This window comes from Vigna radiata, chromosome 4 (genome assembly GCF_000741045.1).
Source record: "Vigna radiata var. radiata cultivar VC1973A chromosome 4, Vradiata_ver6, whole genome shotgun sequence".
NCBI lineage: Eukaryota > Viridiplantae > Streptophyta > Magnoliopsida > Fabales > Fabaceae > Vigna > Vigna radiata.
Genome location: NC_028354.1, coordinates 10847616 through 10859548, shown reverse-complemented (window position 1 = coordinate 10859548; position 11933 = coordinate 10847616). Strand labels below are relative to the sequence as shown.

Sequence of the window (11933 nt, the reverse complement as noted above, 5' to 3'; positions counted from 1 at the left end):
TCAAATATACCTAATGCTTATTGGTCATATGTTGTTGGGCATGCTGTCTATTTGATAAACAGAATGCCTTCACCCATTCTTGATGATAAAACTCCTTATGACATGCTTTATAATGAATCGCCTACTTATTTGGATCTCAAGGTTTTTGGATGTTTATGTTTTGCTTCTACTCTAGAAAACAACAGAAATAAACTTGATCCTAGAGCTAGAAAAGGAATTTTTCTAGGATATAAGAGTGGTGTTAAAGGGTACATTGTATTAGATTTAAGTACCAAAGAACTTTTCACAAGCAGGAATGTCATATTTCATGAAGATGTTTTTCCTTACAATAGTCTGCAAGGAAACAGACAGGATACTATCACTGAAGAAGAGAAAGCTGACTCTCTCAATGATCTTTTAAGGGATCATTAGACAGACACGATGAATTAAATGTTTTTAATCAAGAAGGACGGCAACAGACCTCTACTGACAGAGACAACAACAACAACACCATTGATAATCAAGAAAATCATGGAAACAGAAAATCAGACACGCTCAGAAAGACTCCAGAATACCTAAAAGACTATGTTCATCAGGTTCATCAATCCTTATTTGTGAGAAATGGTTTTAAAACTCCTTACCCGATTTATAATTTGTTATGTTGCAGTAATTTGTCAGAAAAACACTCAAAATACATCATGGCAGTTACTAACAATAAAGAACCACAGTCTTATAATGAAGCTAAGGTCAAGAATGAATGGGTGGAAGCTATGCAAAAGGAGATTAAAGCTTTACAAGACAATAATACTTGGATTCTAACTCAGCTACCTCCTGGAAAAACTTCCATAGGGTAAAAATGGGTATATAAAACTAAGTATAGAGCAGATGGCAGTATTGAAAGGCACAAAGCCCGATTAGTGGCAAAGGGATATACTCAACAGGAAGGAATAAACTACCTCGACACATTTTCCCCTATTGCCAAACTTACCACTGTTAGGCTTCTCATTGCCCTTGCAGTCTCAAACAATTGGTTTCTACATCAACTTGATGTAGACAATGCTTTTCTACATGGAGATTTAAATGAAGAGGTTTATATGCAATTACCCCCAGGTCTGAACACCCATAAAGAGGGACAGGTTTGCAAGCTGACTAAATCTCTATATGGCTTAAAACAAGCCAGTAGGCAGTGGTTTGAAAAATTATCCTCCTATCTAATTTATGTTAACTACAATTAATCTAAATCCAACCACTCATTGTTTACCAAAAGAACTGCTACAGGTTTTACTACTTTGCTTGTATATGTGGATGACATTGTACTGGCAGGAAATTCTATGGAGGAAATCAACTACATAAAAGAACTTTTGCACAAAAGGTTTCATATTAAGAACCTTGGAGAGCTTAAATACTTCATTGGACTTGAAGTAGCTAGATCCAAGAAGGGAATTCATTTATGTCAGAGGAAGTATGCTTTGGACATACTTGAGGAAACAGGGATGCAGGGGTGCAAGCCTTCTTCTACTCCTTTCCTAAAAGACACCAGCTCACTATACAAAGAAGACAACTATCTGGATAATCCTAAACCTTATAGAAGATTGATAAGGAAGTTACTCTACCTTACTAATACCAGACCTAACTTATGATTTACTGTTAATCTACTCAGTCAATTTATGCAATCACCCACCTACTATCATTATCAGGTTATTCAACATGTTCTCAGATATATAAAATCCTCACCTTCTGAAGGGTTATTTTTGCAGCCGATTCTCCTAAGCATTTAAAGGCTTTTAGCGACTCAGACTGGGCAACATGTCCCAACACAAGGAGATCCACTACGGGGTTCTGTATTTTCCTTGGGTCATCTCTCATTTCCTGGAAATCTAAAAAGCAGAAGACTGTGTCCAGATCCTCCACTGAAGTTGAATACAGGGCTCTTGCAGCCACTGTATGTGAAATACAATGGCTCCATTATCTCCTACAAGACCTTCAAACTGAAGAATCTGGGGTACCTATTTTGTATTGTGACAACAAATTTGCACGCCACATAGCTCATAATCAGAGCTTCCACAAACAAACCAAGCACATAGAGCTTGATTGCCACGTGGTTCGTGAAAAATTACAAGAGTGCCTTCTGCATCTTCTTCCCGTTCAATCCGACGAACAACTCACCGACATCTTCACAAAATTCTCGCACAGCGTCAGATTTGGAGCTATTGTACCCAAGCTTGGACTGGTAAATATACATTGTCCAGCTTGAGGGGAGGCTATTGAGAACCATATAGTTCTCCTAACTGTCCAAAGACAGTTATTCTGTTTTTTCGGTTTTCGTTTTTCCCCATGGAACTCTATATATAGAGTTCCTTCCATTTTTCCCCTTTGATGTATGAAAAACCAGAGAGTTGTTCATGTTTACAGAATTAAGAAAAGAATACGTTTTTCTTACCTCTTTTGCTGCGATCTATATTTTTGTCTTCTACGGCACCGGTAACCACCGTGCCTGAGCGTGTCCGACGAGCCTCCGATCGTTTTTCTCTCCATCGTCTCTCGCGCCCTTCACTCTGACCTCTCTCTTCTTTCTTTTCTTATCTGGGTTATGCCACACAGACAACCCACTCTCGGAAATAACATGTTCACGGGCCACTGCATGCATTGGGCCTTTCTCAGATGAAGTGCACAGTGTTGGACCATACTTAATAGAATTCAACCCGATTATCGCACACCAAAAGGAATGGTCTAACTTTCCATAAATACCGATTTAGTCTCTAATTTATGGTCGTGGAGTTACAATGATGGTTACAAGTGATTAAGACAAGTCCACATAGTTTTGAAGGAATGATTTCTTTAATGCTTAATGTTCAAAGGCATAACACAGTGGTGGATGTTCATCAATTTTAAACTAACTTTCATAAGATTAACTTAGTTTTGCAATATATTAACTTTGACGTGTAATTTTGTTTTTGAGGTCATATCATCACTTCTTTAAGACAATAATGTTGCAGACACAGTAAATTGGTTAAGTACTAAATGTTGACAAGTCTTCCAGTAAGATTTACACCTTCAGTTACCATGTTATGAAAAACTAGCTTCTTTACTTAGAATATCTATTTAAATTCATAATAAATGTAGAAATCGACCACTACTTGTGAAATATACGAACACTGAACATTGTTGAAATATACGGGAGCATTTCCTTGGTGATTCTAATATAATTTTAGGTTTAATACCTATTTTGGTCCCTCCTTTGGGAGGGTTTGTTCAAAGTGGTCCCTCCTTTTTTCAAAAGTTCACTTAAGTCCTACCTTTTGCAAAAACTGTTCAAAGTGGTCCCTCCTTTTTTCAAAAGTTCAAGTCCTACCTTTTGCAAAAACTGTTCAAAGTGGTCCTTTTTGCTAATGGCATTAACTTTCTTAACGGCACACTTTGAACAGTTTCCTACCTTTTTGCTAACAGCCAAAACGTTACACCTCAGCAAACTGTTCAAAGTGTGCCGTTAAGAAAGTTAAGGCCGTTAGCAAAAAGGACCACTTTGAACAGTTTTTGCAAAAGGTAGGACTTAAGTGAACTTTTGAAAAAAGGAGGGACCNCTTTGAACAGTTTTTGCAAAAGGTAGGACTTAAGTGAACTTTTGAAAAAAGGAGGGACCACTTTGAACAGTTTTTGCAAAATGTAGGACTTAAGTGAACTTTTGAAAAAAGGAGGGACCACTTTGAACAGTTTTTGCAAAATGTAGGACTTAAGTGAACTTTTGAAAAAAAGGAGGGATCACTTTGAACAAACCCTCCCAAAGAAGGGACCAAAATAGGTATTAAACCTATAATTTTATGAATGCATTGTAATTAAACCTTTTTGTTATAGGAAAAAAAGAATTATTGATTATTTAGATTTGAAAAATAAATAACAAAATGTTTCACATCTAAAATTAAAATGTATTTTAAAGTTGTTGCAATAAAAAGTTAACAAAACATGAAAACTACTATAATAGTAAAAACATAAAAAATAATAATGCAAATCCAACAATCCCAACGAATTTCTTTTGTTCAACCATCTTCCCAACCAGACAAATTTGACCAATTACTTTTCCATGTTTTTACCAAAAAACTAGGCTTGACAACCCTAGAACTAATCAATCTAGCACTAGCCAACAGAACCAGTGAAAAAAGTACTGTTTCAGGATCTAGCTTGGAAACGATCATTGCAATATAAAACGTAATTTGACAATTTCCAGGCAACAAACAATAAAAATGATCTCAATCTCGGCATTGCATAGGCGTCTGTGCTTATTGCACTGACAACAAAACAAATGTGTATTCCCGGTTGGCAATGGCATGTGGCGAACCAAACATGCTATAAATTATATCATTCCTAGCTACAAAGTTCTCAAAAAAGGGGAAGGATGCGAGCAAAACCATCCTCCCAAAAACTTGACATACTCATACAATAAAAATGGAAACAATGTCTGAACTTGAAAAGAATATTATCCAACGAAGCTTGAGTTCCACCCAAGCAACTTCAGTCCTCTGTTTATTTATGGTCCCTATTCACTGCCTTCTAACTTTCGTAAACAAACTATTGAGTGCCATCACTGGACATTTTTACGCCTTTGCTGGAGCTGGAGCAGCGGCAGGAGCAGGACCACCAGTTGTTGGCCTGGGAAGGTGGGGAAATGTTCATCAGCACATCATATAAATAACGAAACATATAACAAAGTGTAGAACCCTATCATGTAATAGCAATTGTGTAAACTTACAGCCCAACAAAGACTTTGAAAGCATCATATATTCCCCATTGGGCACCAGTAAGAGTTCCAATCATCACAATACGGAGGGGAAGACCACGGGTGAAGAGACCCCACAAACCAAGCTTACTCACCGCCTGCATTACATGGTACGTAGCATTAAAGAAACTTGCATAAACAGATGAACAGATATTGTTAGAAACAACTACACAACAATGGCTCCAAGTCTGACACTCACATCACCAACTGTTGCTCCTTTAGCATTGTTCAGGAAAGAGACAAGATTATCAGCAGGATGAGACACGATTGCACAAAGCACACCAGCAATATATCCACCGGCAAAACTGACACCGAGTTGCAGGTTTTTGCTGCACTCATTCTTGGGAGTAGGAATGGCATGCTTATAGATCAGCTCCACTATGGTCTCAAATGAAGCAAATTTCATCATTGTGTCTGCAGGAAAGAACTTTTTATGTCATACAAGTCATGATATCAGGTACCGGGACCTTTTATATACCACCAAGTTGTATATAAAACAAAGGTCAAACAATATAGCACAAAATTTCTAACTTCAACACCAATATTCAAATTGGTGTTGAAAACCAAAAACTTGCAACCACCCAGAATAGGGCATAACTCTTGATTACAAACAAAAACCACTAGTCCAGCATCTCAAGAAATACTGAACAATGCACAAACAGCAAATTTAGGGGCACTAAAAACTATAATGCAAATTATATAATGGCCAACTTACATGGAATCTGTCGTCCCCACAGAGGCACTATTCCCTTGTACAGCCTGAAATCACAAGACATTCAATAGATGACATCCTAATCTTAAATCCAATCATAGACCACCATACTATGATTTCAAACACATCCTCTACCAAAATATTATAGGAGTTAACAGTATTTGTAATCATACCCCAAAGTTCCTTCAGATTTCACAAATTTTGGGAGCCCATCAGCCAAACCCCTGGCAAAACCAGGCTGTGTTTGGACACGGACCTTCACAGCCTCGAAGGGGCAAAGAGCAACATCAGCAATAACCTCAGCAGAAGCGGAACCAGCAAGGTAAATCAAGGTCTTGTACTTGCTAGCATACTCTGGACCAGCAATATCGGAGTAATACTTCTTAAAGAACTCGTAGAATCCGAATTTGCAAGCACCCTGTGCACTGTAACCAAGCAAGGTAGGCACCCAACCACGGAAAAAGCCCCTGATGCCCTGCTCCTTAAGCAAAACCCCAAATCCAGATGTGATGTTCTTGTACTTAGCAGGGTCGATCTGAAATCAACAAGTAAACATTAAAACACAAACCCTAGGTAAAACAAGTAAACAATTCCAAATTCAATTGCACTGGTATGCACATAATCAAGCTATTGACTTTAAGCCCGGTCTCCTCTAAAGTAAACAAAGACAATAAACATGAATAGTTTATGAGAAAACTAACTCCTGATATTCCAACAAATCCATAATATGCTATTCATGTGCAGTGCAAGCGATGTCAGCAATTAAATTTTATTATCAACCACCGAGATTATCTAGAACCTGGATCCTTAACGTCACAACACAAAATCACAACACTAATGACAGATTCCGCACTTCATAATGTACCAAACTTCAATGTCCTTCACCTAATTATTCGCCTAACGAAGAATATGGTTCTCCCGCGGAATCATTCTCAGCTCCTAAACGTAATAAAAGACTACTACAACTACAAAATCCAAAAATACATAGTAGACTCGCTAAACTAGAAATACATGAATAGCACATATCATAAAGTAGAAAAAAGACGAAATGGACTAGAAATTACACGACATACGAGGCTAACGATTGTTCAACTAAACAAAACAGCCAGACCTAGCAGATCTAATTAACTAAGACACAACAATCACGACCTAATACCGGAAAATACTTCAAAGAAAATCGCAGATCTAACAAGAAGGAAGACAAGTGGGGAAAACACCACACAATCGAGCGAAAATAGTTAAATCTAAGGACAACAAGTCAGATCGAGATAAACAAACATATGGAGATAGAGAGAAATAGAGAGACAGGAAGAAAGATAGAGAGACCTGCATATTACACTTGACAAGGTCAAGAGGAGTGACGGCCATGTGAGTGAGGCCACAGCTGAGGATTCCACCGGCAGTACAGGCGGCGTAGAAGGCAGGCGAATAAAGCTCGATCTTGCGTGACTCGCTGGGAGAGGGAATCATGAAGCCGCGCGATCCGGCATCGATGTTTGCCGGCGGTGACGAGGGTGAGGCGGCGGCGGCGGCGGCGGCGGTGGAGTGGAGCATACGGTGGAGAGGAAGCGTCTTGGAGGAAGAGGAGTATAGGAAGGAGGGGATGAGAGAGTTGCGACCAGAAGAAGAGTCGGAGAAAGCCATTAGGTCAGAGAAGAGAACAGAAAGGCGTTTTGGAAGGTAAAAGGGTCAGAAGCGTCAAAGGAAAGCAAGAGAGAAGGAAAGGATCTCTCTATTTTTCCAATGCCTCTGCTGCTTTTGGTTCCAAGTATTCGGCTTCTCTTACTTTATATTGTTGGTGCCGTTTTTGTTGAGAGGATGCCCCCACCAACCTATGTGAATTACCGTCTTGACACTCTGGGAAATGGAACAGTAATAATAGTTTAGAAATGAGAGAATATAGGGGAATGAAATCAAGAGAAAAAGGAGTGCGCTAAGATTTTAAGCCACATATATAGTATTTTTAATTTTTATAAAAGAAGAAGTAAAGGTGTCCAGCACAAGGACATGCGCTAGACCCTTCAAACATATTTTTTAGTATTTTTAATTTTTATAAAAGAAGAAGTAAAGGTGTCCAGCACAAGGACATGCGCTAGACCCTTCAAACATATTTTTTAGTATTTTTAATTTTTATAATTATTACTTTTAATAAATTGATATTATAAAAGCGTTTTTTATTAACAATAGAAAAGTTCAAGCTTTAATAATTAGATTTATGATTAGATAATGATATCAAATTGTTTTTAATCTAATTTTTCTTTGGAAAGATAAATTGAATTCTAAACTTTAAAAATATTATTGTAAAAAAAACAAATTATTAAAAATTAGTTCAAAATTCATTTATTACATGTAGGGTAGGGTGATAAAAACGACTCAATTCGGTTTGTTTAAGCTTAGTCTCATTTTGGTTTATAAAAAATAGGTTAGCGTCACTTCTAAACGAGTTGATTTTTACAATTTGGTTCGTCGAGTTGTCGGGTTGTCGAGTTAACTCGTTGAGTTGTCTTGTCATCGAGCTGTTATGAATGGTTCAAGTGATGTAATGTATGCATTAGGGTCTGTTCATAAGGGTATATAAGGCTTGAATGCATGCATGATGTATTGGGTATGTGTTCCCTCGTGATCTAGGGTTGATGTATGTGTGTTTTGAGCACTTAAATTATATCTGGGATGTAGTTTGATTCAACAATAAACGACTATTTATGCATTGGTTTTTAGTTTTGTCTCGAGAATAATCGATTATCTGGTATGATAATAAATTTTCCTTTCATGTGTGATGAATATGGAAATATGATGTATTAAAGCCACTGAAATAATCGATTATCATCAATGACAATTGATTATCACAGTATATTTTGTGTAAATGTGAACTTCTCGGGAATAATCGATTATCACTTATGATAATCGATTATCCTAGTGCATTTTTGTTAAAAATAGCGAATTTGATGAAGAGGAAACGTGGACCAAGCTCGAGGAGCTGTAGAACGTGATGATAATCAGAGAATGAGATTAATGGCTATGTTTAGACTCAATTTTGACTTGTGTTTGAGATTGGAGCATGAGTGAGTGTTGAGGGTAAACTTGAGTGTATGGTTGATGAGCATAAAAGTGGGGGGTAGGTCTACATGTTGTACCTAATAAATCTTGATATTGTCTACATATAGGCGCTCCCTTTAGCCTTGTGTGCGAAAAGGGAGGATTGTTCAGGTATTGAACCTTCCTTGTGTGGGGTGATGGTGTTTTCCTTGTCCTTGTGTGGTAGAAAGACATGTTCCTTAGCTGAATTATGGGACTACTCGAGCAGATCTAGGGAGGAGGCTACAGATAGGTTGTTGGGAGGCCACAAGTGGGTGAGGTAGGGCATAGGAGTGTGACTGATTTTTTTCACCATGGTGTTTAAGGTATTGTGGATGCTCATGGTGATGTTCATGATGGAGATATTCATGATGGAGGTACATGTGATGATGATCGTAATGACGATGATGCTCCAAAGGATACTAAGTTGTTAGTGATTGGTTTATATGGTGTAGTTAACATAAATGTTGATGAATGGATAGACTGTTAGTCTATGTTTGTGATGTACGCGATGACATCAAGGATCGAGGATCTATGATCGAAGATTGAGGCTTAAGGAGTGATGATCATAATGATTTATGTGTTATGTTTAGAGGATTAAGGATCCTATTGTTATTACTTTTGTGTATGAGATGTTTGATTATGATTGATATAATCAATAAGTGTGTCTCTTGTTTTTGTGATCATTTTATCGGTAGATTACACTATACGTGTTTGTGCTTATGCGTTTGTGAATAATATTATCGACGATGATCAATAATGTGTTATACGTGAGCAGATGATGTTACAGATGTTATTGAGACATGATAGATTCGAGAAATGATAAGGGATAGACTTGGAATTTTCTTTTAAAGTTATTGTGTTTAAAGTAATTTAAGTTCTTTATTTCCTTCGTTACTTTCATTTTTGTTGAATAATGTAATTAGATAAGTATTTTGGAACTATTATGTTTTGAATAAATTATGCACGTTTAACTATTGAGGTTTTTTAAAAATACGTTTCCACACTATGATAAAAGTTTGAAATTTATCGATTTTTTGTGACAATTCATGACACCCTAAAATTTGGAGCGTTACACGAAGCACAAACACAAAGTGTCTCATTCATCATCTCTTTTGGTCTCGCAACAACAGATTCACATAACGATCACAACCACCTCATACATGACTATTAAGTTTGATGAGAATGTAATAATATAGTTTTAACCACTTCATTTTTCTAAAATTGTTGAACCATGTATAAAAATTGTGAAAATTGTTCAGTCACTGCGTACAAGTGAAAAAAAAAATTCGTAAAGTATAAAATTTGTCATTAATTGAGAAAAAAAAATTCTTAATAGGTTTGCAAGTCTACGAACCAATTTCAATTTACAACGGACCAGTAACCAGTAACTTAAACCTATATATTTTATGTGAGACGAGCTAACCTAACCCGCATATTACAAGCCAAGTGCGAGCTGAGCTTAAACAAATTGAACTGGTCACAGTATTATCCCTAGGTAATTTTATAAGACATACCAAATTGATTTGTTTGTTTATTATCATAATATAGGTGTCGATGAAAAGAAAAATAGTTTCTAACTCTAAATGAAAACTTTGGTCTTATTATAATTAAACGTGTATTTTGCCTTGTTAAAAAATGTCATGCATTTATTTGTTTCTATAAATTAGAATTATTTAAAATGAGTCAAATGTTATTGACAAGATATATTTAATACAAGTTTTTTGAAAAATATATTTTTTATATGGTATTTGTTTGAAGGTGGTCTCCATTGTAAATCAACAATACTTTAAAATGAATAAGATGAGTCAATATTATTATTTTGACGTATCTGAATCATAATTAATTTACATATTGTATTTTCGTCATAATTCGTGATAATTTATTTTTTTAATACTTATCATGTGAAAATTTGTATTTTGATTATACTTGAAACATGAGTTAATGATATTGGAGGTACCGGACTCTTGTCAATAGACCCAAACATCTTTTTTTTTTTTTTTTTTTAATATGCATTCATTTTATACTTGTCTTTTAGGTATTTTTCTTTTCAAATACTTTGGTGATGTCAACCTTTTGTTGGAATTTATAAAATAAAGTTTATTAATTGTGTGTTGTTGTATGGGTTTAATTGAGTTAGCATTGGTTTTACAAAAATTATTAACCCTAATACTCGTTATATTTTACCGTAGAAAATTATACAGTTGTTATTTTTTTTTCTATCTTTCACTTTTTTAATTTGTTAATTGTAAAATTTTGGTTCATATTTAATTATTTTTAAACATGACAAGTTTTTCATTTTTTTTTTCAAAATACAATGTTTTCTCTAAAATGTTCTATCAAATAAGAAAATTTCTGACGTTTGAAGATACGGAGGGATATGTATAAATAAACATAAGAGTAAGATGATTTCACGGAATTAATAAAGTAATAAATAATTTCATTATAAAGTAATAAATAATTTCATTATAATTTTGAACAATTGTTTTTATTATTAATAATGAGAATCATACTTATTTAGAATCTTATTAAATTTTTATGTTCCATAATCTTGAAAAAATCTAAAGATTTTGCTAACGTAATTATGAAAAATCATTTGGTGTGATATAAAAGGTTTTACCGAGGTATCATTTGAGAGAGAAAAATAGAAGATAAAGATTTTCATTTTCTTATAAATAAAAATGTATTACAGCATATACGGAACTATTTTTCTAAAAATCATTATTTAAATAATAAAATTATGAATATTTAGCAAAAAATTAACTGGGTCTTAATACATTATTTCTATTTTTTTCTCTCTTGTCTTTCTTTACTACGTTTATTAATTTTTTATTTTATAGATATTTCCCTTTATTTATATATAATTTAACAAAGATGTTGTTTAGAAAAATTATATTTATTTATTAATTAAAGCTAAGAATTAAAAAGAACGAAGATTGTTATATGTAAAAAATAAATTTAAAACTGAAAAAAATAACAAAATTTATAAATTATAATATGGTAAAGACTTCATTAATCAAAATAATGTGAAAATATTAAACAGTATATTTTTAATTTTTATTCTAACATTCAGATCATACATAACAAGTCTTAATTTTTTAGCAATGAATCTAAATTTTAATATTTTAGTAATTTTTATTATAGGGTTGTATTAATAATATTCCAATATATAAGAGATGTATATATTTTCTTCTATTTTCCTCTTACTACATTCACTTATTTTTTTTTTTTCGAAAAATTGAATTTGAAGAAAACCAACTAAGTCTAATGGTTTAAAAACAGTTCTTATGACACTAAATGAAAATCTTCAAAAAAAAATTAAGTTTGTCATTTTTGTTTTTTCTTTATTTATCTATATGATTGGTCTTTATTCATTTTGATAATTTATTTATATTT

General features: G+C 34.4%; 1 protein-coding gene across 1 annotated transcript; it reads right to left on the bottom strand.

The window, feature by feature from the left end:
• Positions 1-4207: 4207 nt before the first annotated feature.
• On the bottom strand, positions 4208-7259 carry LOC106759472 (mitochondrial phosphate carrier protein 3, mitochondrial). The gene is made up of 6 exons (XM_014642658.2): positions 6789-7259; positions 5636-5997; positions 5466-5509; positions 4950-5164; positions 4724-4848; positions 4208-4623 (listed from the first exon to the last, which is right to left on the bottom strand). Exons 1-6 carry the CDS (start codon positions 7104-7106, stop codon positions 4569-4571), a joined length of 1119 nt encoding a protein of 372 aa, XP_014498144.1. The 5' UTR covers positions 7107-7259; the 3' UTR covers positions 4208-4568.
• Between the last annotated feature and the right edge of the window lie 4674 nt (positions 7260-11933).

Bases quoted from the DNA above. Each gene is read 5' to 3' on its own strand.
- LOC106759472 (XM_014642658.2), bottom strand. From the start codon at position 7,106: ATGGCTTTCTCCGACTCTTCTTCTGGTCGCAACTCTCTCATCCCCTCC. The intron at 5,510-5,635 runs GTATGATTACAA...TTGTGATTTCAG, and splicing joins AAATCTGAAGGAACTTTGGG to GCTGTACAAGGGAATAGTGC. The intron at 4,849-4,949 runs GTGAGTGTCAGA...CATGTAATGCAG, and splicing joins AAGGAGCAACAGTTGGTGAT to GCGGTGAGTAAGCTTGGTTT.